Below are 26,343 nucleotides of genomic sequence, written 5' to 3' on the forward strand. Positions count from 1 at the left end.
TCTTTTATATTTTTAAAATCTGATATGCTTTGTTTATTGTAGGAGTTTACAATAAAGCAATATTCAAAATAGAAAAAAATATAAGAGCTCAATAAATATTGACTTGTAAAAATAAAAAACAAGGATTGAAATAGCTAAATAATACCTTGATAAAAAGTTTATAATACAAATTAGAATCAACTTCTTAAATAAATAAGACTCAATCATCTATAATAGTTATACTAGATATTACATTTCAAACAAAAGGATGATTTTAGCAGGTCAAGAAAAAGTTGTCTCAAATTTTAATTCTTATATAAAAGATAAGCATATTTATATGTTGATTTGATATAATTTTTCCTTATTTAATAGCAAATCAAATTCATATAAATTTTTTAAATAGATTTGATTCAATTTTCGACTATATTTTCATTTTTCTGGAACACCCTTCCTCTATCATTTTCAATTACTGTTGGGCCCTTCTAATCTCGGAAATTCCAAATAAAAGACCGCTTCTGTTCACTTATAATGACGACAGAAAAACAAACCCAAAACTTCAAGGGACCAAATCATAAATAGTACAAAAGCTTCGACAGAACTCGACTTTGAGAAAAAGAAAAAAATAAAAAATAATCAGGAAGGAGCTTCAACGAATCCTACCAATCATTCATTCAAAATTCAACTTCCAATTTTTTTTGAAAATATTTATTTTAACATTTACCAAAATTCAACCGGAGAAAAAAAATCATATGAGCTCCGATCATCGGAACCCTAAAAATCGTAGCTGATGCAAGGGATAATATCAATATCATCATCATCGGAGCATTTGAATCAGGTCATTCATGGCCTTTTCAGTAATTACTCACCTCCTGTATGGGCAACACTACTTGCTGGAGTTTTCGTTGTTGTTTCTCTCACACTTTCTATGTACCTCCTATTTGAACATCTCTCTGCTTACAAAAACCCTGAGGTACAATTATTTCTCTTAATTCTGTTTGTTTTTATCATTTTCGGTTTTTCTAATAAGATAGTGTTTTCATTTTGTGTTGGCAGGAACAAAAGTTTTTGATTGGTGTGATTTTGATGGTGCCTTGTTATGCAGTTGAATCGGTAAGTTAAAAATATATATTCTTTGTTAGCTATAGTGGTTTATATCAATTTGGGTGTAGATAAAGTTTTGATTTTTTTGCGTAAGTTGGACATGATCACTCCCTTTTTTTTGTGGTGAAGGTTCTATGAGTTCTTCCGCTTCTCCACACTTCTGACTTAACTAGTTTTGTAAAGCCCTTGGAGAGTAAACGATCTGAGAAATAGAGAACATATGGTAGGTCTTGATTGTTGAATGGAAAAAAAGAAAGATTGCTAAAAGAGTTGCTAATGAAGTGCAGAAAGAGAGTAACATTCACGTGTCAGCTTAAGTTGTGCTATCCCATGTTCTTTACTAGTGGAATTTATTTTTTGTTATAGCTTCTCAAGTCTAGTCTTTTTTTGTTGTTCATTGAGGGGAAGAAGGCTTCGTCTTTTAATTTATCTTTTCTTGCTTACATGCTTCGCCATTTGCTTCCGTTGCCTATTACCTATCATTGCTATTATTTGTTTATTGCTTCTTTTTCACTATTCTTGAGCCGAGGGTCTACCGGAAACAGTCTCTCCACCTTCGTAAGGTAGAAGTAAGGTCTGCGTATACTTTATCCTCTCCGGGTTCCACTTGTGGGATCCCACTGGGTTTGTAGTTGTTGTATGGTGTCATCGGTTAAGTTTTAACTGTGATCTACCAAGGATTTCTGAGCACATTTTCTCTTTTTTATGTACAACCTACATGTTCAACTGCGTCTTTCTGCTGTTCTCTTACATATTTATAATGCGTATACTTCTGAAGCCAAAACAAGTGGGATATATCTTTTTATTTTTAAACTAGTTTGACTGAAGAGAATTACATTAAAGCACCAAAACAAAAGAAAAGTAAGGGCAAAGAAAGATAAATCCTATTTTCCAATATTATTATTTTCCTAGATATTTGAAAAGTCAAAACTTTACTAGGGATAGAGGAGAAAAGGAATATATACGGTGTAAAGATATCCATGTTGGTCATAAATAAATTGATAACCTACAGATAGCGAGCACTTATAAAGTTGATCTAAAGTGAGTTTTCCAGAAAATGTTCGAGTTTTAGCGGGGGTGACATGTTCTTTTACATGGTCCCTTCCATCTCTTTATATATAAACTAACAACATTCATTAGCAAATATGTTTTGCTTTTGACTGCAGTCAATTGAATTGAATAAATGAGACATACATTTAACATTGCATGCTACTATAGATATTGTAAGTTATGAAATTTATACAATATACTTCTCTCACAAAGTTGAATTCGTTACATTGACTGAGTTATTGATGTAATTGCCTAAAGGCATATATTTTATTGAATATCAGCTCCAAGTATCCGGTCAATCTCAAGTTGGTTGTCATTGAACTCTGTTAGATTATACTTTGTCAATTTTCTAATTCTACGTTTATTTTTCACAGTTTGTGTCATTGGTACATCCAGCAGTTAGTGTTCACATTGGGATACTGCGGGATTGCTATGAATCCTTTGCTATGTACTGCTTTGGGAGGTATCTTGTTGCATGCTTAGGTATGGTTAAGTTTTTTGTCTTAAACTTGATCTTGCTAACTTTTATTTAGGGGTCGTTTGGTTCGTATACTAGTTATGTCTAGACAATAATGCAATGCTTTTTATGTTGTTAATAACAATGTAGGAGTTGCTATGTAGTGGGTAATAATAAGGATCAGTGTGTAGTGAAAAATAATACATGGCATGTGTATGCAGGGATTACCCACTTTAAGGACATTTTTATTATCTGTAGATACTCTTATCCACATATTGCTAATACTTATATCTTGTTCCACATTTTGTTCCCAAAATAATATGAAGATTCCCTTATAAGTATGTTTGTAGCACCCAAGGTTGTGTCCTTATGGTCAATGATGTGGGTACAAACCTTGGAGTCAAGGGTTCAAATTTCCAGCAGAGACAAAATAGTAGATGATTTCTTTCCATTTGCCTAAGCCTTGGTGAGCAGAGTTGCCTAGTATATGTGCTGGTGGAAGATAGTAGGTACACGACAGAATAATTGAGGTAGCAGAAGTTGGCCCGAACACCACGGTTGTTTAAAAAAAGAAAAGAAAAAAGAAGTTATGAATGTATTACATTTTATACCACTAACCAAACACTGCATTTAGTTATGCGGAGATCATTTTTACTTATGCGGCCAACAAAATGTCGCAATAATTATGCTGAGATTATCTTTTCTTATGCGACCAACCAAACACTGTATTACTTATGTATCTTTACTATAGCAGCCAACCAAATGGTCCCTTAATGTGTAAATTCAGGACAGTAATTCATACGTTACAGCCTAAAGAAAAATATGTGATTTCCTTTTTCTAGAAAGTTGAGGACATTGGATAGTGTACTTTTCTCTTCTATTCTTCTTTGATAAGAGCTCAAAGAGTCACTGAGGTCAATGAATCATTTGATTTTTACTCTCTTACATGTTAACACATGGCCCTTTGATATAAAGGGTTGGCATGTCTTCTTGGCTGATGAACTTTCTAGGTTCTCTTGTATTTTTGAAAATGCTGACTGAAGACTACCATGATTAAACCTGTGTTGAAAGTTTGATTCTACAAGTATGTTTTTAGAACATTACTAAAAAGTTGCTTTTTTCCTTCTTTTAAATTTTGTGACTTAGGTGGGGAGGAGAGGGCTATACTATTTATGGAGAGGGAAGGGCGTGCAGCTCCAAAGATGCCACTACTAGATCATGGCTCTGAGAAGGGGGTTGTCAAGCATCTTTTTCCTATGAATTACTTTTTAAAGCCATGGAAGCTTGGTCAGTGGGTCTACCAAGTTATCAAATTTGGAATTGTCCAATATGTGAGCATGCTACCTGACTTAGATCTTATATATTAAAAAGCTATGATCATCTTTTCCTTGTGATTAACGTGATAGACAATTTTCTTTGTAGATGATCATAAAAGCATTAACCGCTATTTCAGCAGTGATTCTTGAAGCTTTTGATGTGTATTGTGAAGGAGACTTCAAGTGGAATTGTGGGTAAGAAAGACCTCTTATTATTCTTGTACAGATCTAGCACTCTTGTTACGCTTCTTTATTAATACAATCAGTACCTTTAAAAAAAAAGGCCTCTTATTAGTTTATGGATAATGACTGGACATGCCTCGATAGTTGCAAGTTCCAAGTACATTTCTCTAAAGTAGGCAAATATCGTCCTTTATTAACACCAAGTTTCATGCCATAAAATTTCCATAGCATTCATGTGGTAGATAGTCCTACAAGCTATTGTAATCTGGAAGATTTTTCAGTACTGTGCTATGACTTATTGGGCTGATCTACATGTAATTAATACTATCTCTTGCTTCAATTCTGCTTTTTTAGGTATCCATATGTGGCAGTGGTTTTAAATTTCAGTCAATCATGGGCGCTGTATTGTTTAGTACAATTTTATGCCATTACAAAGAATGAATTAGCTCACATCAAACCGCTGTACAAGTTTTTGACGTTCAAGTCAATTGTCTTCTTAACTTGGTGGCAAGGCGTGGCTATAGCTCTTCTCTGTAGCCTTGGTTTGTTTCGAAGTCCAATAGCTGAAGCTTTGCAATTTAAATCCAGTATTCAAGATTTCATCATATGCATCGAGGTAATTGTTCTGAAATTGGCCGTGCATATATTACTCATAGTGTACTGAATATTTGCTTTTATGATTTTTAGAATTTTATTATGGATGCATGTTATGCTTTAAGTTTTTATCGGTGATCTAGTGATGCTTGATTTACTTCGACAGTTTTTTAACAGCTCTGTTTATTCATCCAGTACAGATGGGTGTTGCTTCTGCAGTTCATCTTTATGTCTTCCCAGCAAAACCGTACGAGCTGATGGGAGAACGCTATACTGGGGCTGTTGCTGTTCTTGGGGATTATGTGTCTGCTGACTTGCCAGTAGATCCTGAGGAAGTTAGAGACAGTGAGCGTCCGACCAAATTACGCCTTCCTCAACCTGACATTGATACTAAGAGCAGAATGACAATTAGAGAAAGCGTTAAGGATGTCTTTATTGGAGGTGGAGAATATGTAAGTGCCTCTTTCTCTTTGCTAAAGATTTGAGCTATCTTATATCTTTTGAATCTCCGTACAACTGAGTCAAAACCTCACAACTATGTATTACAAATGATGAGATCTCAATAATCTTCTCAGCAACTGAAGTCTTATCCGGGTGCTGATACTCCTAATTGTCATGAGAGAGAGAGTTAAGGATAAAAGAAATGGACATTCCAAGGAATTGATCCTATTGCATTTTCTGCACCTTACCTTTTCTGTTCTTTAATACCAGGGAATACACCACGATAGGTTGAATTAGCTTATGTCGTTCTTGATATTACCGATATGTTATTTGAAAGCAAAGAGCTTATTTGCCTTTTTCAGGATAACTCAACTTTCTAAGATATCCTCACCATCCAAAATCAAGTCTTCCCGTTTTGATTAATGACAAGTGCAGGAGGGGTCCTGGCAATCATACCTGTGATTGAACTCTAAGTTCCTATTTCTTTTCAGCATCCATGAACTCTGTCATTCACTGTGGTCAAGATAAGAATATATAGTCCAAAATAAGAACGGGGGACAAGGAATGAACAAAAGGGAATACTGAATCTATAGTACTGTATTCAGCTCAACTATGTGAATCTTGCCAATGCTACAATTTTCTAAAATGTAGGGAAATTGTTGAGTTTCCTAGTTTATCCAACACTTTCATCACATTGTTCTTGGGGTGGGATTGGATGATGTATTTTGCTTAGTGTCTGAGTTATCTCATTATCCTTCTTCTTGGCTTGTGGAGAAGTGGTAGAATCTATTCTTGACACTAGGATAGACTGATGAAATGATACCGGTCTTAGGGATGTACCAATGGACCATAGCTGGTCACACAGTTGCCAGGGTTGGGCAAGTTTAGATTTTATTTTCTGGTCTAAGTGATAACAGAATCATGATAGTGCTGATATGGTTTTCTCAGTGGATCCGAATAATGGGCGGCCAGTCGCTGTGATTACTAAGTGATTGCTCATTTTCTTTAATTAACCAGTTCACTGACTGGCTCGTTGGTGATGGTGACAACTGTTAGTTTAATTTATGAAGCTAAGAATAGTGTTCGGGCATTTTTAGAAAAAACAGTGTGAAATATATATTATTATTTTATTGTTGTTATTATTATTATTATTATTATTATTATTATTATTATTATTATTATTATTATTATTATTTCTGTTCCTTTTTATTTGGATTTTTCGAGAATTTTTAGTTATCATTTACCTTAATGGAAAAAGGAAAAAACATCTAAGTTCACTTCTCCTTATTTTTTCTCTCACCACTATTGCCGCTTTTTGCTCTTTTGCTGAAAGCCTCAAATCTATAGCTGAAGCTGAGTAGTGACTGAAGTAGATAGGAATTGTTAAGGCAATTTTTACATGAGTACTTTATTTGGATTTTTTTTTTCCGGGTAAGAAGCAGCCCAACTTAGTCTTAAACTAAAATCCAAATAACCAAACCGATTAATCCGAAATCAAACTCTAAAAAACCGAAACAAACTGAGCTTGTTTGATTTGAATTGTAATTTCTTAAATCCGGAAGCTTAAAATTAAATCGAAGTATTCTTAATCCTAACCTAACTGCGAATGATCACCCCTATCTACACTTCTTTACCCTAGTTGTGGATGAGATAATCAATAGGAATACATGAGGTTCCATGGTGCAGTATAATTAAAAATGATAGTGTTATTGATAGAACTCGTGAAAAATTCGGCTAGAAGTTCGAATTATGGAGAAGAACTATATGAACTAGAAAGTAAGGTGTTTTAAGATAATAGAAGTAACACAGTATATGCAGACTGCAGTATATCAAAACTACTTGAAGCTCGCAGGTTTGGTTCTCCTCTAGAGCACAGTTTGCTCATTGTCCGACACTTCTACTTTTAAAAAAAAAAAGTATATGAAGTAAAAAATCTAGCACCTAAGAATGGAGATGAAGTGAGATTAGACGAGATTATTTTACCTAATGTAGCCAAGCAAGATATTTAAGCTGAGTCTTCCAGAGAGAATTGATAGATAAAGATGTAGTACTTAGGATAATTGAAATGGAGAAGTGCTGCATGAACGTTATGCATATAAGAATATATCTAATTGTTAGTTTATTGATATGTATAGTGTAGTCTTGTCCCACATTGGAAGATGAGTAATATCTCCTTGTAGTGTATAGCTATAAATAGGGACCTCTTGTATTGTATTTATCATCCAATATCAATAACATATTTTCTCCCGTGCCTTCTCACATAGTATCAGAGCATTAGTGAGAAAAGATCGCTGTGCGTCTTTCCAGCGTTAACCGGGAAGAAAGAACTTAGTCATCGTATAATTTTTCCGGTGATCTAAGGCTTGTCTAAGTGAAAGTCACTTTCTGTAGGTGTTGTGCTAAAACCAACACCACCACAAGGTAGATCACCCTCCGACTACCAACCCCTGAAATTTTATCCGGCAGAAAAGCCGCCACGCTCCTCCACACGCCGGCAACAACTTTTCCGGCGAGGGTTCCGGCCACTTTCCGGCCATTTTTTCGCGAAGCTTCTTCAGGACAGTATGTTCTCCTCAAAATTCCGAGCCTACCCATCTAATTCAAATCAAATTCCGGCCACTTTTATATTTTTCCGGTGTGAACAGTGACCTTCTGGCCATTTTTTGAAAATATTTCTTCAGGACAGCTTGCTCGTAAAGTAATTCCAAGTCTATCCATCCTGGTTAGAACAAATTCCGACAACTTTGGAATTTTCCGACGAGCTACAGTATTTCCGGCGTGAACAGTGTTTCTGGCACAGAGCAATGTTCTGTTTTCCTGCTGTAAACAGTGTTTTTCAAGCTATTTCTTCAGTTTTTTCACAGGAGTTACTTATTTTCACTATTTCAAGTTAACCCTACTACTACTAATTGTAGCGACATGGGAACCGATGCTTTGAATAGTCGGATGGTTTCTTTAGCAGAGTATATTGAGTTCCTTCAGTATAAAGCATGTAAGCAGACATCTTCTGAGATAGCTTCTGTTGTTCAAACAGGTAATAACGTGACTTGTTTCTCCCAATCTTCATCCTCTGAGTCTTGGGTCATTGATTCAGGTGCATCAGATCATATTTCTGGTAACAAATCTCTTTTCACTACTATTTCGTAATCTCAATCTCTTCCAGAAGTCACAATGGCCAATGGGTCTCAAACCATGGCAACTGCAATAGGTCAAGCAAGCCCGCTTCCTTCCTTACCTTTAGATTCAGTCCTTTATATTTCCAATAGTCCTTTTAATCTCATAACTGTTAGTCGCTTAGCCAAATCACTTAAATGTGCTGTTTTAGTTCTTGATGACCATGTTTTTATACAGGAACGCAGTACGGGGCGGATCATTGGTACCGGGCGTGAATCAAACGGACTTTATTACCTTATCCTTGCTAAATCACATGGACTCACATCTTGTCTTCCTTCTACAACTTGTCCTGTTACTGATTCACCAGATTTATTACATAAACGGTTGGGACATCCCAGTTTGTCAAAACTTCAGAAAATGGTATCTGGTTTATCTCACTTGTCAGCTCTAGAGTGTGAGTCATGTCAGCTCGGTAAGCATACCCGCTCCCATTTCCCTCGGCGTCTTGATAATCGAGCAGAGTCACCTTTTACTTTAGTCCATTCAGATGTTTGGGGGTCCTAGTCGGGTCAGTTCCACCTTAGGATTCCGCTACTTTGTCAATTTCATTGATGATTATTCCAGTTGTACTTGGATATTTTTGATAAAAAATCGATCTGAGCTGTTTTCTATTTTCCAGACCTTCCACGCTGAAATTCAAAATCAATTTGGGGTTTCTATTCGCACATTTCGTAGTGATAATGCCCGAGAGTATTTGTCTTCCCCATTTCAGCAGTTTATGAAATCTCATGGGATTATTCATCAAACATCTTGTCCGTACACATCTCAACAAAATGGGGTAGCTGAAAGAAAGAATAGACATCTTATTGAAACTGCTCGTACCCTACTCATACAATCTCATGCTCCGTTGCGTTTTTGGGGGGATGCCAGTTCTTACATCTTGCTATCTTATTAATCGTATGCCATCTTCAGCTATCCAGAACCAAGTTCCATTCTCTGTCATGTTTCCCCACTTACCTTTGTTCTCTCTTCCACCCCGTATCTTTGGAAGCACTTGTTTTGTCCATAACCTTACTCCGGGAACAGATAAGTTAGCTCCTCGTGCTCTTAAGTGCGTATTTCTGGGTTTCTCGAGAACACAAAAGGGGTATCGATGCTACTCTCCTGACCTCCAACGGTACCTTATGTCTGCTGATGTTACCTTCTTTGAAACCCAATCATACTTCACAGGTTCAGGTCATCACTTACATATTTCTGAGGTACTACCAGTTTCATCTTTTGGAGATTCAGTCACTCCAGCTCCACCACCTACAGCTTCAGTTGTAGCTCCACCACCTATAGCTCCAGTTGTAGCTCTACCACCTATAGCTCCAGTTCCACCACCTACAACTCCGGTTGTAGCTCCACCACCTATAGCTCCAGTTCCACCACCTACAACTCCGGTTGTAGCTCCACCACCTATAGCTCCAGTTCCTCCACATAATCCAGTTCAACCTTCTGCAGCTCCACCACTCTTGGCTTATCATCGTCGTCCACATCCAGCATCAGGCCCAGGTGATTCACGCCCCGCATCAGATTTTGCACCTACTGCGGACTTGTCTCCTCTTAGTCAACCAATTGCACTCCGCAAAGCTGTACGATCCACACTTAATCCTAATTCCCACTATGTCAGTTTAAGTTATCATCGTCTGTCGTCACCACATTATACTTTTATATCTTCTTTGTCCACTGTTTCTATCCCTAAGTCTACAGGTGAGGCATTATCTCATCCAGGATGACGACATGCTATGATTGACGAGATGTCTGCTTTACATGCGAGTGACACTTGGGAGCTTGTTTCTCTTCCTGCAGGTAAGTCTATTGTTGGTTGTCGTTGGGTTTATGCAGTCAAAGTCGGCCCGGATGGCCAGGTTGATAGGCTTAAGGCTCGTCTTGTTGCAAAAAGATATACTCAGATTTTTGGGCTTGATTATAGTGATACTTTCTCTCCCGTGGCTAAAGTAGCATCTGTTCGTCTCTTTTTGTCCATGGCTGCTGTACGTCATTGTCCTCTTTATCAGTTAGATATTAAGAATGCTTTTCTCCACGGTGATCTTGAGGAAAAAGTTTATATGGAGCAACCACCTGGTTTTGTTGCTTAGGGGGAGTTTAATGGTTGTGTGCAGATTGCGTAAGTCACTATATGGTTTGAAACAGTCCCCTCGAGCTTGATTTGGTAAGTTCAGCACAATTATTCAGGAGTTCGGCATGACTCGTAGTGAGGCTGATCACTCTGTGTTTTATCGGCATTCTGCTCCTAATCTGTGTATTTATCTAGTGGTTTATGTTGATGATATTGTTATTACTGGTAATGATCAGGATGGTATTACTAATCTGAAGGAACATCTCTTTCAACACTTCTAGACTAAAGATCTGGACAGATTGAAGTATTTTCTAGGTATTGAGGTCGCTCAGTCTAGCTCAGGTATTGTTATTTCACAGTGAAAGTATGCCTTAGACATTCTTGAGGAGACTGGAATGATGGGTTGTAGACCTATTGACTCTCCTATGGATCCGAATGCTAAGCTTCTGCCTGGACATGGGGAGCCTCTTAGAGACCCTACGAGATATAGGAGGTTGGTTGGCAAATTGAATTACCTCACAGTGACTAGACCTGACATTTCTTTTCCGGTGAGTGTTGTAAGTCAGTTTATGGATTCTCCATGTGATAGTCACTGGGATGCAGTTGTTCGCATTCTTCGGTATATAAAGTCAGCTCCAGGCAAAGGATTACTATTCGAGGATCGAGGCCACGAGCAGATTGTTGGGTACACAGATGCTGATTGGGCAGGATCACCTTTTGATAGACGTTCTACGTCTGGATATTGTGTTCTAGTAGGAGGTAATTTGGTCTCGTGGAAGAGCAAGAAACAGAATGTAGTTGCTCGATCTAGCGCCGAAGCCGAATATCGGGCCATGGCTATGGCGACGTGTGAGTTAGTTTGGATCAAGCAGTTGCTCAAGGAGTTAAAGTTCGGAGAAATCAGCAAGATGGAACTAGTGTGTGATAACCAAGCTGCTCTTCATATTGCGTCAAATCCGGTGTTCTATGAGAGGACTAAACACATTGAGATCGACTGTCACTTTGTCAGAGAAAAAATACTTTCAGGAGATATTGTTACAAAGTTTGTAAAGTCGAATGATCAACTAGCAGATATTTTCACTAAGTCTCTTATTGGTTCTCGTATTAGTTACATGTGTAACAAGCTCGGTACATATGATGTGTATGCACCGGCTTGAGGGGGAGTGTTAGTTTATAGATATGTATAGTGTAGTCTTGTCCCACATTGGAAGAGGAGTAATATCTCCTTGTACTGTATAGCTATAAATAGGGACCTCTTGTATTGTATTTATCATCCAATATCAATAACATATTTTTTCCCGTGCCTTCTCACAGTAATAAAGTGAATGCGATATGTCAGAGCATGTTAGGCCCCTAAAGGCCATACCAATAAGATGAGCTTTTAAGGTCATATAGGATTGGACAAAATAAATTCACATCTAATAGAGGGTTCAAGACATAGAGGATAGAATTGCTGGTCTCCTGAGATGGTTTGACACTACCTCCGATGTAGACTCCAAATGTACAGTTCATATGTGCTATAATATAATAGAGGAGAACAGTAAAGAGGGAAAGAGGTAGATCTAATGATTTTGGAGAGTAGTTGTCTCAAATGACATACAATCTCATGGAATCAAGAAATTAGGTTCGATGTTCATCAAGAGTTCTTTAGTTTGGTTATAGACTTGTATGTCAGTGTTGAGATAAGTGCGAGATCCAAAGAACCTCTACTTTTAGATAACTTCAAATTTGCTTTAAACCATAATTCATTTAGTATTGGAATGAAACAGGCTTTAATAAAGTAGGTTGGATAGAAAGGATCCTATATCCAACTTTAATATATATGGTGTTGATCTTTACCTACTATCTTGTGAAAAGTAAAATATCAATCTGAAACGATTGGCATTCTTATTTCTTCTATCTCCCTCTTATCGTTGATTCCCTTGTTAACAAATACTTTCTACCAGATAGTGAATGATTTGAAATTCACGGTAACCCAAGCAGTGGAGCCTGTAGAGAAAGGAATTCAAAAATTGCATAAGATCTCTCAGAACATAAAGAAGCATGAGAAAGAGAAGCGAACGAAGGATGACAGTTGCATTGCAACATCGTCTCCAGCACGGAGAGTCATACGTGGGATAGATGATCCCCTTTTACATGGAAGCATTAGTGACAGTGGAACTTCCAGGAAAAAGAAGCACCGCTCCCGGAAATCTGGATATACCAGTGCAGAAAGTGGTGGAGAAAGTAGCAGTGATCAGAGCTTTGGTGGTATCCAAGTTCGTGGCCGAAGATGGGTTACTAAGGATTAGTCAGAAAAACAAGAACAGAAAATAATTGCTTTGAAGACTTGATGCGCACCTCTGCCTTCAAAAATCTGGAGTTGTTTAGCTCTTCATTACATCATTCTTCTGCTCCGAGGAAGTTTAAGTATTTGCTTCAGCAAAGTTGATCTGGGGCTTTTTTTCTCCAGAGTTAAGTGCTACATTATGAAAGCACTTGCAGATTCGTTCTCTCTTGTCATTATTGTTGCACATAATGGTCTTCAAATGTTGTATAGATGTATCCTCATCGGTATATGGTCCCTCATTGTATTGGGATCAGTTTGCCTCGTATAGAAGGTTATGCATTCAGTTTTGGATCTTCGGCAGATGTATGTCCTTAATGAAATTAACTCGATCACAGCCATTAATCTATCAGATGGTGTTTTTCTCCAGCATTTTACTGATAATTTATTGAAAGAAAGCATTTTGCTTTGAGCTAAGCCAGTATGTCAATGCTACAATATTTTAGCACAAGACCTTCAATAACTGACTTGGGTATACTTTGCTGAGACATGACAAAATAATCTAACAGCAAAAACAACAGTTTTAATTAGTGCAAAGCTTCTCAAATATTCATTTTGGTATTTTTATGTACTCAGTCGCTACAGGTGCAGTAAAGTGTGTATTAGTTTAGTAATACAATGTATATGCACAATTGTCTTTTCTTTTCTTTCGACTATGAACTTCAAACATCTTTAAATATTTTTATCAATTAAATGTGGTGATTATATTTTTTTAACGTAGTTTTTGAATAGGTAAATTCCGTCTTAATAAAATTAGATGAATGTACTAATTCTTACTTAAGATAGATCGGTTGACGTTTCCTTTCTATTTGAACTTGACCAAGACAACTTGTTTGATTATGTTGAGATTTTAAAGGCCAAAATTTGGTTTACTTCAAAAGAATTGGTGAAATAGTAAAGGGTTGATCAATTTTACCTAAAGCCTCAATCTATTATCTTTTTCTTTTGCGACTCATTTTTTTTTTGAAAGAACTGACGAGTTTATGATCAAAGCATGAGCTATGCAAATAAGATCTTGACTACAAATTGATGTGGTTAGACATTAATGTACAAATTGATGTGGTTAGACTTTAATTTTAAGTTATCTTGTGATTTATGAGGATAAGTAGATATGGAGTTGGCATTAATTTCCACATTAGTACAAACGATACCGATACTCAGAGGCGGATCCAGGATTTAAATTTTATGGGTTCAATTTTTAAGATTTTTAACATTGAACCCATTATATATTTAAAGTTATGGGTTCAAATCTATTATTTTTGTAATTTTAATAAATTTTTACACATAAATTTCTACTCTGCGTCGAAAGTTATGAGTTCAATTGAACCCGTAACTCTCACACTGGATCCGCCTCTGCCGATACTAGCTGTTATAAACTATCTTTTTGTGCTTGCCATGCAGATACAAACAAATTGCGATAAGTCCAAGGTCAAATACAAACCCAAGTTTGTAACTGAAAACTAAGAGATGTGAACAGACTTCAATGCTACATTATCTAGTGGTTTATGAGGATAACTGGAGATAATATTAGAGTTATCATTATTTTCCTGATGAGTACGAATTTGAAGTCAGTTATAGATTCTATAAAATTTCTTTTGTCCAAGTGCTCCCAAGTCAATTGTTTACGGGTAAAAGACTAAAATTAGTGTTCGTCATAGCATTTACCACTACTTCCTCCTATTTCAAATATTAGTCGTGTTAACAAAGTTGATTTATTTTAAAAGTATTGGCGTTTTAGAAAAACAAGAAATTATTTATGTTACTTTTTTTTAATATATCCTTATTATTCCAATTAAAACTAACAAACTAGAGCTATTATATATATCTTTCTTAAGGAGTATGCGAAAAATATGAAAAGGGACACTACTAGAAATTTGGCAAAAACCGACCAAGATCGACTGACGGTTAAAAAACCGACCAAAGTTGGTCGGTTTTTCAAAAAAAAAAAAAATATATATTTTTTTTACGAAACCGACCAACTTTGGTCGGTTTTCTTTTGCGCAAAAATACGGAAAACTATTTTTGTGTCCCGCGAAATTTATGTTTCAAGAAACCGACCAACTTTGGTCGGTTTTTTCAATTAAAATAAATAAAAATTAATATTAAAAAAACCGACCAAAATTAGTCGGTTAATTCGGCCGGTCATTTAAAAAAACCGACCAACTTTGTTCGGTAATTTTACTTTTTAATAAAACCGACTAACTTTGGTCGGTTATTTTCGTGCGAAAATTCAATTAAAGAATATAAATCAAATAAAAGATAGTCTTAAAACAAAATGTATCAATGGTCTAGTGGTAGAATAGTATTCTGCCACAGTACAGACTCTGGTTCGATTCCTAGATGGTGAATATTTTTATTACATAATTAAAATACCGACCAACTTTGGTCGATTTTTTTTGCAATATTTTTTTTTTAATTTAATTGACCGACCAAAGTTGGTCGGTAATTTCCGACCAACTTTGGTCGGTATGCCTTTCCGACCACAAAAATACCGTCCACACGTAAATGGTCGCGTTTTGGTCGGTTTTTGACCATTACCGACCAACGTTGGTCGGTTTTTGTGGTCGATTTTTACCGGATTTCTAGTAGTGGGAAGAGAGAGTAAAATTTGACCATAAATATAACAATCACCAAACTTCAACAAAAAGCACCACTAGTGCAGGGAATACATTAGCTACACTAATTAGGCCAGAGTTTATAACTATGGATATGATCAGATTTCAATTCCAGATTATCTTTATGTGTTTTACTAGGATAAATATGAACTGAAGTTAATACAAAAGTTAGTAGATTTTGTCAATTTGCCACTCCCAAAACAGGATAATTAACTTAAATGTCAGTACAAGTTCTACCAACTAAAAAAAAATTTAGTGCAGTTCTTAAGACCACCCCCTCCCCCCCCCCCCAAAAAAAAATCACTTATTAACTCTAACTACTTATTAATTAAGTTTATGAAGCGCTATGTTTCTCTTGCAGTTCAAGAAGTTTTAAGTAAAAAGAACAAGAGAAAATAAAAAATAGTATATATCGAATAATATGCTAAAGTAGTTGGAGTAAATTTTAGCAAATTAATGGAGTAATATTTTTAACATGTGCTAATTTGAAATACTAAAATTAACATTATTATGCAACTTAGTACTAACATTTTAGATTTAATAGATATTAAATTCAAAACTTATTATTTTATTTAAATCTTATTACATTTTTCACTTTCTTAATCACTTTCTATTTAAACTTCTTAAGTAAGTATAAAGTTCAAGAAAGTATATTTCTCCAACAAAATCAAGTCACAATAACAAGACCATAAGTTACAAAGATATTACTTTAAAGTACATAGTAATCTTTTTTATGAATTATTTTTCTATAATATACTTTTTATTTATTTATTTAAATATATTTTACAATGAGTTTAATTTTATTATAATTTTGTGACTTAAAAGTTATAGAGCGACAAAACATAGCTTGGATGCATGAAGAATGACATTGTCACAACCTGAAGTCATGTGTATTTTTTGAGCAATTAACATATAATTCGAATACTTTAGCGTAAAATAAAATAGTTTCATGACTTGAATTATATAGTGGCTAAAGTTTATGGACCAAATGTGAAATTAATATATGAATGAGTTTGAATAGCTGGAAATACATATAGTAAATAGGACTTTAATTAATTTGGAATTGTGAGTGCAGTTGATTAAGATAAATATTGGAGACCGTGAAAGTCGAAATTGAAGCTGTTAAGTGTAACACCGATCTTGGCCCAGTTGAGGGTTTCCCCTTTAATCAATTTCTGAATATTTGCTTAAATAGTGTTTTCTGCTGCAATGGTGATTCAGTCCTCACTCAGGGAAGAAATATTTTGTTAAAATTAAACCAAATAATACTAGTATTGATGGCTTGTTGCTGCTCATTCATAGTAATTATTTAAAATTCTGTATAATTTTTTCAAATCATAGTAGTATTAAGCTCTTTTGATTTGAATTCATGCATGCGTATATGAACTATGAAATATGAATCCACACCGTGGTATTAAGCTCTTTTGATTTGAATTACATGTTTATTTGTGTAAAAACATTTGTGGGGCTATGGTTTTAATCCTAAGATTAAGCTCAAGAATTTGAAATTGATATGAAGTGTGTTGATAATTCTGACCTAATATTGTGCTTTGTGAACATGAGAGCTGCACATTTTAGAAATTTGCTTATTATTTAGTTTTTACAATAAATAAATTTATTGGTAGCTCGGGCGGACTCTTGGACTATGTTATTGTTTGATCGCATTGAACCAAGTATGTTTTTATCTTTTACTTTTGGGAAGAAATCGATGACAAAGAGTGCGGTTAGGAAGTATGCTTGCAATTTATTTGGAATTCCAAAAGGGAAGAAAAGTTGATCTACAAAAGTATTTGGGGTCAAGGAAATTCGGATTTAGTTTGTGTTGAGAGAATCGATTGTTGGCAATGGAACTGGAGTTATTTTTCCGCTTTAAGGCGAAAATGCAGTTTTTTATTGACAATGGAGTCATCTTAGACGCTTGTGGTTGCTGGAATCTAGGTCAACGCAGTGGCACTCATACAAATTCAGATAAAAGAGCGACGTGGTTTCTGAATACTTGAGGTAAATACCTTGATTATTCCTTTTTCATTTAAGTAAGAATTTCTCAATTTGAGTAGCTCTATATGGTAGGAACAAGGTCGCGTGAATAATTTAGGAATTTAATATATAGGAGTAGTTTTAGATTTCCTGTTATGGCTGTGTTGTATTTTTGCGACGTTATACTACTTTTATGATTGGTTACATATAACCCTTGTGATATGAAGTTATTGACATATATATAATTTTTGACTTATTTATTGCGAAGCGAGGGTTGCTTATAGCGGACGATTGTATCTAATTTACTGACAGCAAAGCATGCACCGGAGTGAGCCTAGTGGTAAGATATTTTGGCCGAAAGCGCCTGATATCCTCTATATAAGTTTCGTGTAACACTGTAATTTTCAGAAGCAAAACTCATATCGTTTCTGTACTAAATAGGCGAGTGTGTAACTTGCGCTAAAAGAGGGCTTGATTTCTTATCTAACACTAGAAAAATCAGTCCTGAAACAGGTATATGAAAAAATGTTATGCTATTCATTCTCTTTCCTTTTGGATAATTGTTAACTTTATGGCTGGAATTGCTCATATGTTTATACAGGTTCATTTTTGGTAGGGGCGTTTAGGTTTGGCAAATCTAGGATTTTGCATTGTGTTCAAAATGTTGAATCCCGAATGAGAATCCTGCTTTGATTTAAACTGTATTGGATCTTTCTTTTATCAATGCATCTTATGATTTTCAGTTTCTTTCTGTTTCAGGGTGTAAAAGGTCTAAGTACTCTGGTTTTAGATATTAAAATTTTGTCTCCCTTTTATGGTTAAAATTTGGTTTGAGTCTATTGTAAGCTCGACGCTATATATGAGATTTTGGATTGAGGTCATCTACAAAAGAGAATTGGTATACATTTTATGCGCTTATCACATTTGTGTGCCGGTAAACTTTTGGTAGGGCCCATTCAGAATAGCAAATCCGGGTTGCTGCGTTGTTTTCAAATTTTTGGATCTCCGAATAAAATGTAGTTATGTGACATTGTAACCTGAGCTGCATTGCTACTTATTGGTCCATGTATTTCTGTTGATATTTTTTAGGTTTAGATACTAGAAACTTGTTAAGCTTTTCTTTTGGTTTATGATTCTGTTTGTTTATCTTTTAGGTGGATGCCTTGGATATGTGCGCGTATACATTTCTTTTTCCCTTAAAACTCTTCTAAGTGGATTCCTTTTGAAGTTTGTTTTTTATATCAGTGGGTACACTTAGAAAGTGATTGAATCTAAAAATACATTTGCCTTGTCTTAGAAATTTTTTAATCCAAACTATGAGTGGTAATTACTTAAAAAGTTTCCCAATCTATTTGATCCCATGTTTTATCATCATGAATTGTTATCTCTAAATGGAAATTTAATATGCTGAGATTATCGCTCGAGGATTTCTCAGCCTGATTAACTAGAGGAAGGAAAGTTCTTGTTATGTGCCTCTTGGTTTCTAGGAACAGCATATGCTCAGTCATTTCATAGCTTGCAATTTATCGCACCTAAAAATGTGCTATGTTGTCTTACAGAAGGAATATGTCTGCAAGGCAAAGAAGCTGTAACTTTAATGAAGACCGTATAAGTGGACTACCAGATGCCATCCTCATCCATATTCTCTCCTTATTGCCAACAATCGATTCTCTGAACACAATCTTGATTCGACGATTTAATCACCTCTGGCCATTCATCCACACACTCACTTTTGATCAATGCATGTTTCCGGGGCATAACTATGTCTATTATAGTCAAGCTAATCGTCCTGACTATGACGAAAGGTTCTTGAACTTTATTCGTCATGTGATTCTTCTTAATAAGAGCCCAACTCTTTATAAGTTCTGCCTTGATTTTCATTTTAGCATATCTCATTCAATTCGACAGAGAGTATCCAACAGATGGCAGTATGACTGTTTGAGGAGTGAGAAAAGAATGGCTAATGAAATTGGTACTTGGATCCAGTTCGCATTAAATAAGAATTTGAAGGTCCTTGACTTGTCCATCTCTGCACATGGTACATTTGAGCCCTGGGCTTATTATGATCTGCCTAATTTTATTCTAAGCAGTCCTCATTTGGTTGAACTCCGATTGGCATACTGTAAGATCAATGCAAAAAAGAAGAGCGAGTTGAAGGCTCTAACAACATTTTCTCTTGATAATGTTATGCTAATGGATCAATCGATGGATTATATTCTATCTGGTTGCCCGGTGCTTGAGGAATTGACTCTGTGGTTTTGCTACGGCCATAGAAGACTGGTTCTGCTCAATTCGAATTTAAAGACATTGGTACTTGGCATTAGATGGTTTGGAACAAGGATACACGTCTCATGTCCAACTCTCCTATCATTAGACATGTCTGAAACTGTGGAGGTACTGGATATTATCAATGTAGCATCTATTGTTGAAGTGTCTGTCAATCGTATGGAGAAGTTTGATTTCAAAGAGTACAAGGATTATCAAGAAATGAGAATACTCCTCCAAACAATTACTGGGGCCAAAACTCTCAAGCTATGTTCCTGGTTTGCTCTGGTATGTGGCTTTTTCTCTTTCTCCACAACTTCTCCAGGTATATTTGAGATTTCTGACTCTATGGAGAAATAGCCTTTTAGGTGGACATACTAACTATAAACTCTTCTATTCAAGATATGGAATATCAATAAATTTATGGACCGGAGGGGTTATGGTTTTGGACTTTGAGCCCGTTTGGATGGGCTTTTTTTAAGTGACTTGTAAGGATAAACCAATAAGTTAGTAATTCTAGCTTTTGACTTTTGGCTTGTTTTTGTCATTTTAACTTAAAAACAAGTGCTTAAAAGCACTTTTTTTACTTTATCCAAACATTACAAAATGACTTTAAAGTTATTCTGCCTTAAAAGCACTTGAAATAAGCCAATCCAAACGGGCTCTTTGTCTTTAACGTCTTAGGTTTAGGCATCCATCAACATTTCATTTACATTGTGCAATCAGTTTTTTAATGCTTTTGTCACTTACCTTGTGGCTGTCAGCACAAGTCCTTGTTGATTAAATCGTCATCTTTAGTTTGTGCTTCTCTGTTTTTCTTAAGAAATTTCATTTTAATTTATCGAAAAAGAAAGAAAGTTTTATTTCAATATCATCAGATTACAAACACACCCTTCTCATGTTGTTTTCCATAAACTCAGAAATGGTAGATAAGTCAATATCCTAAGTCCTACAGCAAAAGGCATATTCTTTCATGTAGGGTCTTATGGAGGCTAGACAATAAAAACTAAAGTATATTGAAGCTGTCATATGACTGTAGGCTACTTCCTCTAAGCAATTTAGATGTCTGCATTTTCATGGTTCAGTTTAGCAAGCATTTATATCAAATTTGGTGGATGCAGCATTCTTTGCTACTGTAAGCATCCGTTTGATTGCATTCTTTATCATGTCAATACATAAGGAAGAAACCTCCTTGTTTTCTTGATCACTTAGAAGCATTGTTCATAGTGCATAGGACCATTTCCTTTTAAACATAGTCTTTTTCGCCAACACAAGAATTTACTTATGTGCTGAAGCACACACCAAATTTGTGCATCGCATTGAATGTGTTTAAGCGTCAAATGTGTTTAATCTTAATTTGAACTTACAGAAAATATATTTTTCATGGTGTAGAGATGCATTGTTCAAATAAATAGATGGAGAATACTCATGTTTCACATAGAAACAAAGAATGTTGACCAAGGGCTTGAATATTCTTATGCAAAAATCTATTTATTTAGTTTCTTTAACTTTTGTGTTTTATTTTTTGTCTGCCTAGGTATTTTCTTCATGGTAGTTGACAAATCTACCAGCTCCGACCTTCAGTTGCAAGACGCTTCACCTTCAATTGGATTTTGTGAAATGGCACTTACCAGGAATACTGAACTTGCTGAAGCACTGTCCTTGCTTGGAAAATCTTATCATCGAAATAACTACTTACTATGATTATCCATCCCGAGTAAGACAAAATTTATTTGTTTTATTGCTCTTGCTGTTAACTGTGTTCTTTGCAATGGTAATACATGTTGGTGTTAGACACTGGTAGGACACTAACCCGAGTTGGCATGATTGGGATACTAACTTTGGCAGTTTCCTTTTTTTTTTATATAAAAGAATATCATTTTCATATTTCATATAAATGACCCTACTGTGAAATGTGAGTGTCTCTGTACTATATGCAAATAGGACTTTTTTCCCTAATCTCCTTTTTACTCGTTATTTGGGGAGTCATGAGAAACCATCAAGTAGAAAACATAAGACATCATGTTTCTTCAGGGTGGAAACTTAAATTTTTAAACATGTATGATTTTCGATGTTTGTTTCACAGTAACTGTAGATGTATTTTCATAATGTGTTACCCTAAGATTTTGCAGTTCCGAGTCCTTGTTAGTATCCATTATACATAGTTCGGGACAATTCTTAACTGGATATTTCCTCTTGTGCTTATTTTAGAACGCAACTTCGTGGATTCACTCATATGACTTTGATGGAGATGAATTTTGGAATATAGTAGTTACTCCTGTCCAGTGCTTGACTCATCACCTCAAGACGGTGGAGGTAGCTGGTTTCGTAATGGAGAAGCATGTGATTCATTTTGTGGAATATTTGCTCAGGAGTTCCATGGTGTTAGAGGAAATGGTGATATTCGCGGAGAAGCAAACGTGGATCTATGGCCCAATTACTCTTATGTCTTATAAGGTTCAGGAACTCGAGGAGAGGCTAATGAATGCACCAAAAGCCTCTGCTGCAGTGGTTTTCTATTGATGGTGAACCCTTCAGAATGATTTGCCTAGATAGTGTAAAAATTATTACACTATCGGTGTATTTAAGTTAAAACTCTATGATAATAATGTGCATAATGAATTGTGCCGGGGACCGTTTCCTGCATTTTCTGTAATAAACTGTTGAAGGGCTTTCCTATTGGAGATGGGTATCCAAGTTCGTGGCCGAAGATTGGTTACTAAGGATTAGTCAGAAAAACAAGAGCAGATAATAATTGCTTTGAAGACTTGCAACGCACGCTGATGCTGCCTTCGAAATCTGGAGTTTTTTTCCCTCTCTACTACATCGTTCTTCTGTTCCGAGGAAGCTGAAGTATTTGCTTCAGGAAAGTTGATCTGGGGCTTTTTTCTCTCCAGGGTTGAAGTGCTTCATTATGAAAGCACTTGCAGGTTCATTCTCTCTTGTCATTGTTGTTGCACATAATGGTCTTCAAATGTCGTATAGTGTATCCTCATCGGTATATGTTCCCTCATTGTATCGGGATCAATTTGCCTCGTATAGAAGGTTATGCATTCAGTTTTGGATCTTCGGCAGATGTATGTCCTTAATGAAATTACTTAGAAACTTTTTGATCCAAACTATGAATGGTAATTACTTAAAAAGTTTCCCAATCTCTTTGATCCCATGTTTTATCATCATGAATTGTTATCTCTAAATGGAAATTTAATATGCTGAGATTATCGCTCGAGGATTTCTCAGCCTGATTAACTAGAGGGAGGAAAGTTCTTGTTCTGTGCCTCTTGGTTTCTAGGAATAACATATGCTCAGTCATTTCATAGCTTGCAATTTATCGCACCTAAAAATGTGCTATGTTGTTTTACAGAAGGAATATGTCTGCAAGGCAAAGAAGCTGTAACTTTAACGAAGACCGTATAAGTGGACTACCAGATGCCATCCTCATCCATATTCTCTCCTTATTGCCAACAATCGATTCTCTGAACACAATCTTGATTCGATGATTTAATCACCTCTGGCCATTCATCCACACACTCACTTTTGATCAATGCATGTTTCCGGGGCACAACTGCGTCTATTATAGTCAAGCTAATCGTCCTGACTATGACGAAAGGTTCTTGAACTTTGTTCGTCATGTGCTTCTTCTTAATAAGAGCCCAACTCTTTATAAGTTATGCCTTGATTTTTATTTTAGCTTATCTCATTCAGTTCGACAGAGAGTATCCAGTAGAACAGACAGATGGCAGTATGACTGTTTGAGGAGTGAGAAAAGAATGGCTAATGAAATTGGTACCTGGATCCAGTTCGCATTAAATAAGAATTTGAAGGTCCTTGACTTGTCTTTCTCTGCACATGGTACATTTGAGCCCCAGGCTTATTATGATCTGCCTAATTTTGTTCTAAGCAGTCCTCATTTGGTTGAACTCCGATTGGCATACTGTAAGATAAATGCGAAAAAGAAGAGCGAGCTGAAGGCTCTAACAACATTTTATCTTGATAATGTTATGCTAATGGATCAATCGATGGATTATATTCTATCTAGTTGCCCGGTGCTTGAGGAATTGACTCTGTGGTTTTGCTACGGCCATAGAAGACTGGTTCTGCTCAATTCGAATTTAAAGACATTGGTACTTGGCATTAGATGGTTTGGAACAAGGATACACGTCTCCTGTCCAACTCTCCTATCATTAGACATGTCTGGAACTGTGGAGGTGCTGGATATTACCAATGTAGCATCTATTGTTGAAGTGTCTGTCAATCGTATGGAGAAGTTTGATTTCAAAGAGTACAATGATTATCAAGAAATGAGAATACTCCTCCAAACAATTACAGGGGCCAAAACTCTCAAGCTATGTTCCTGGTTTGCTCTAGTATGTGGCTTTTTCTCTTTCTCAACAACTTCTCCAGGTATATTTGAGATTTCTGACTCTATGGAGAAATAGCGTTTTAGGTGGACACACTAACTATAAACTCTTCTATTCAAGATATGGAATATCAATAAATTTATGGACCTGAGGGGTTATGGTGTTGGACTTTGTCTTTAAGGTCTCAGGTTTAGGCGTCCATCAACATTTCATGTATATTATGCATTCAGTTTTTTAATGATTTTGTACCTTGTGGTTGTCAGCACTCGTCCTTGATTAAATTGTCATTTTGTGTTTGTGCTTCTCTGCTTTTCTTAAGAAATTTCATTTTAATTTATCGAAAAAAGAAAGTTTTATTTTAATATCATCAGATTACAAACACAACCTTCTCATATTGTTTTCCATAAACTCAGAAATGGTAAATGTGCAATCAGCAAAAGGCATATTCTTTAATGTAGAGTCTTATGGAGGCTAGACAATAAAAACTCAGAGTATAGTGAAGCTGTCATATGACTGTGGGCTACTTCCTCTAAGCAATTTAGATGTCTGCATTTTCATGGTTCAGTTTAGCAAGCATTTACGTCAAATTTGGTGGATGCAGCATTCTTTGCTATTGTAAGCATCTCTTTGATTGCATTCTTTATCATATCAATACCTAAGGAAGAAACCTCCTTATTTTCTTGATAACTTAGAAGCACCGTTCACAGTGCATAGGACCATTTCCTTTTAGACATAGTCCTTTTGGCCAACACACTAATTTACTTATGTGCTGAAGCACACACCAAATTTGTGCAGCGCATTGAATGTGTTTAAGCGTCAAATGTGTTTAATCTTAAATTGAACTTACAGACAATATCTTTTTCATGGTGTAGAGATGCATTATTCAAATAAATAGATGGGGGAATACTCATGTTTCACATAGCAACAAAGAATGTTGACCAAGCGTTTGAATACCCCAACGCAAAAATCTATGTATTTAGTTTCTTTAACTTTTGTGTTTTATTTTTTGTCTGCCTAGGTATTTTCTTCATGGCAGTTGACAAATCTACCAGCTCCGACCTTCAGTTGCAAGATGCTTCACCTTCAATTGGATTTTGTGAAATGGCACTTACCAGGAATACTGAACTTGCTGAAGCACTGTCCTAGCTTGGAGAATCTTATCATTGAAATAACTGCTTACTATGATTATCCATCCCGAGTATGACAAAATTTAATTGTTTTATTGCTCTTGCTGTTAACTGTATTCTTTGCAATGTTTGAGTCGAGCCTATTATCATTGACCCTAAAGATTTGGAAACATGTTGGTATCAGACACTGGTAGGACACTAACCCGAGTTGGCATGTTGGGATGTGTTGAATACTAACTTTGGAATTTTCCATTATTTTAAAAATAGCATTTTTAAATTTCATATAAGGGACCCTACTGTGAAATGTGAGTGTCTCTCTACTATATGCAAATAGGATTTTTTTTCCCTAATCTCCTTTTTACTCATTATTTGGGGAGTCATGAGAAACCATCAAGTAGAAACATAAGACATCATGTTTCTTCAAGGTGAAAACTTAAATTTCTAAACATGTATGATTTTCTATGTTTGTTTCACAGTAACTATAGATGTATTTTCATAATGTGTTACCCTAAGATTTTGTAGTTCCGAGTCCTTGTTAGTATCCGTTATGCATAGCTCAGGACAATTCTTAACTGGATATTTCCTCTTGTGCTTATTTTAGAACGCAACCTCGTGGATTCACCCATATGACTTTGATGGAGATGAATTTTGGAATATGGTAGATACTCCTGTCCAGTGCTTAACTCATCACCTCAAGACGGTGGAGGTAGCTGGTTTCGTAATGGAGAAGCATGTGATTCATTTTGTGGAATATTTGCTCAGGAGTTCCATGGTGTTAGAGGAAATGGTGATATTCACGGAGAAGCAGACGTGGATCTATGGCCCAATTACTCTTATGTCTGGTAAGGTTCAGGAATTCGAGGAGAGGCTAATGAATGCCCCAAAAGCCTCTGCCTCTGCTGCAGTGATTTTCTATTGATGGTGAACCCTTCAAAATGATTTACCTATATAGTTTAAAAATTATTTACACTGTTTGTGTTTATAAGTTGAACTTATGATAATAATGTGCTCAATGAATTGTACCGTGGACCGCTTCCTGCATTTTCTGTAATAAACTGTTGAAGAGTTTTCCTGTTGGAGATGGGTATCCAAGTTCGTGGCCGAAGATGGGTTACTAAGGATTAGTCAGAAAAAGAAGAGACGATAATAATAGCTATGAAGACTTGTATGTACGACATCCATTCTTCTGCTGCGAGGGGTTTATTTACATGTTAAAGATCGGGTCTAAGACGTACCTGGTGAAGAGAGTCTTATTTCATCGATAGTGCGAAGACTCTATGCGTATTCACACCGAGACCGATCCTTGCTATAAACT

The 26,343-nt window shown here is 35.9% G+C and overlaps 2 protein-coding genes across 5 annotated transcripts; both read left to right on the forward strand.

Moving 5' to 3' along the window:
• Positions 1-564: 564 nt before the first annotated feature.
• LOC104090933 (protein LAZ1-like) lies at positions 565-13,055 on the forward strand. 4 transcript variants are annotated; one of them, XR_011409583.1, is made up of 9 exons: positions 566-949; positions 1,033-1,089; positions 2,505-2,613; positions 3,734-3,918; positions 4,010-4,098; positions 4,441-4,702; positions 4,881-5,132; positions 5,613-8,155; positions 8,473-12,357. XR_011409583.1 is itself a non-coding variant. In XM_018769025.3 (8 exons), the coding sequence occupies exons 1-8, from the start codon at positions 767-769 to the stop codon at positions 8,165-8,167; spliced, it is 1,149 nt and encodes a 382-aa protein (XP_018624541.1). In that variant the 5' UTR covers positions 566-766; the 3' UTR covers positions 8,168-12,357. The 4 variants fall into 4 exon arrangements, 2 of the variants coding, with proteins under 2 accessions (XP_018624541.1, XP_070037488.1); XR_011409584.1 differs by lacking the exon at positions 5,613-8,155 and having other exon boundaries at positions 565-949; positions 4,876-5,132; positions 12,304-13,055; XM_018769025.3 differs by lacking the exon at positions 5,613-8,155 and having other exon boundaries at positions 8,156-12,357.
• Positions 13,056-22,908: 9,853 nt separating this feature from the next.
• On the forward strand, positions 22,909-25,947 carry LOC138895352 (probable F-box protein At1g60180). The gene is made up of 3 exons (XM_070180032.1): positions 22,909-23,907; positions 24,920-25,099; positions 25,630-25,947. Exons 1-3 carry the CDS (start codon positions 23,089-23,091, stop codon positions 25,945-25,947), a joined length of 1,317 nt encoding a protein of 438 aa, XP_070036133.1. The 5' UTR covers positions 22,909-23,088.
• Positions 25,948-26,343: the final 396 nt, after the last annotated feature.

The sequence above is a fragment of the Nicotiana tomentosiformis genome, chromosome 7 (genome assembly GCF_000390325.3).
Source record: "Nicotiana tomentosiformis chromosome 7, ASM39032v3, whole genome shotgun sequence".
NCBI lineage: Eukaryota > Viridiplantae > Streptophyta > Magnoliopsida > Solanales > Solanaceae > Nicotiana > Nicotiana tomentosiformis.

What these genes read in the sequence shown, in the direction of transcription:
- LOC104090933 (XM_070181387.1), top strand. Translation starts at nt 767, where the DNA reads ATGCAAGGGATAATATCAATATCATCATCATCGGAGCATTTGAATCAG. An exon ending in GTATCTTGTTGCATGCTTAG is followed by an intron (nt 2,614 to 3,733) that starts GTATGGTTAAGT and finishes TTTGTGACTTAG; the next exon opens with GTGGGGAGGAGAGGGCTATA. An exon ending in TTATTGGAGGTGGAGAATAT is followed by an intron (nt 5,133 to 12,303) that starts GTAAGTGCCTCT and finishes ACTTTCTACCAG; the next exon opens with ATAGTGAATGATTTGAAATT.
- LOC138895352 (XM_070180032.1), top strand. Translation starts at nt 23,089, where the DNA reads ATGTTTCCGGGGCACAACTGCGTCTATTATAGTCAAGCTAATCGTCCT. An exon ending in TATGTTCCTGGTTTGCTCTA is followed by an intron (nt 23,908 to 24,919) that starts GTATGTGGCTTT and finishes TTGTCTGCCTAG; the next exon opens with GTATTTTCTTCATGGCAGTT. An exon ending in ACTATGATTATCCATCCCGA is followed by an intron (nt 25,100 to 25,629) that starts GTATGACAAAAT and finishes TGCTTATTTTAG; the next exon opens with AACGCAACCTCGTGGATTCA.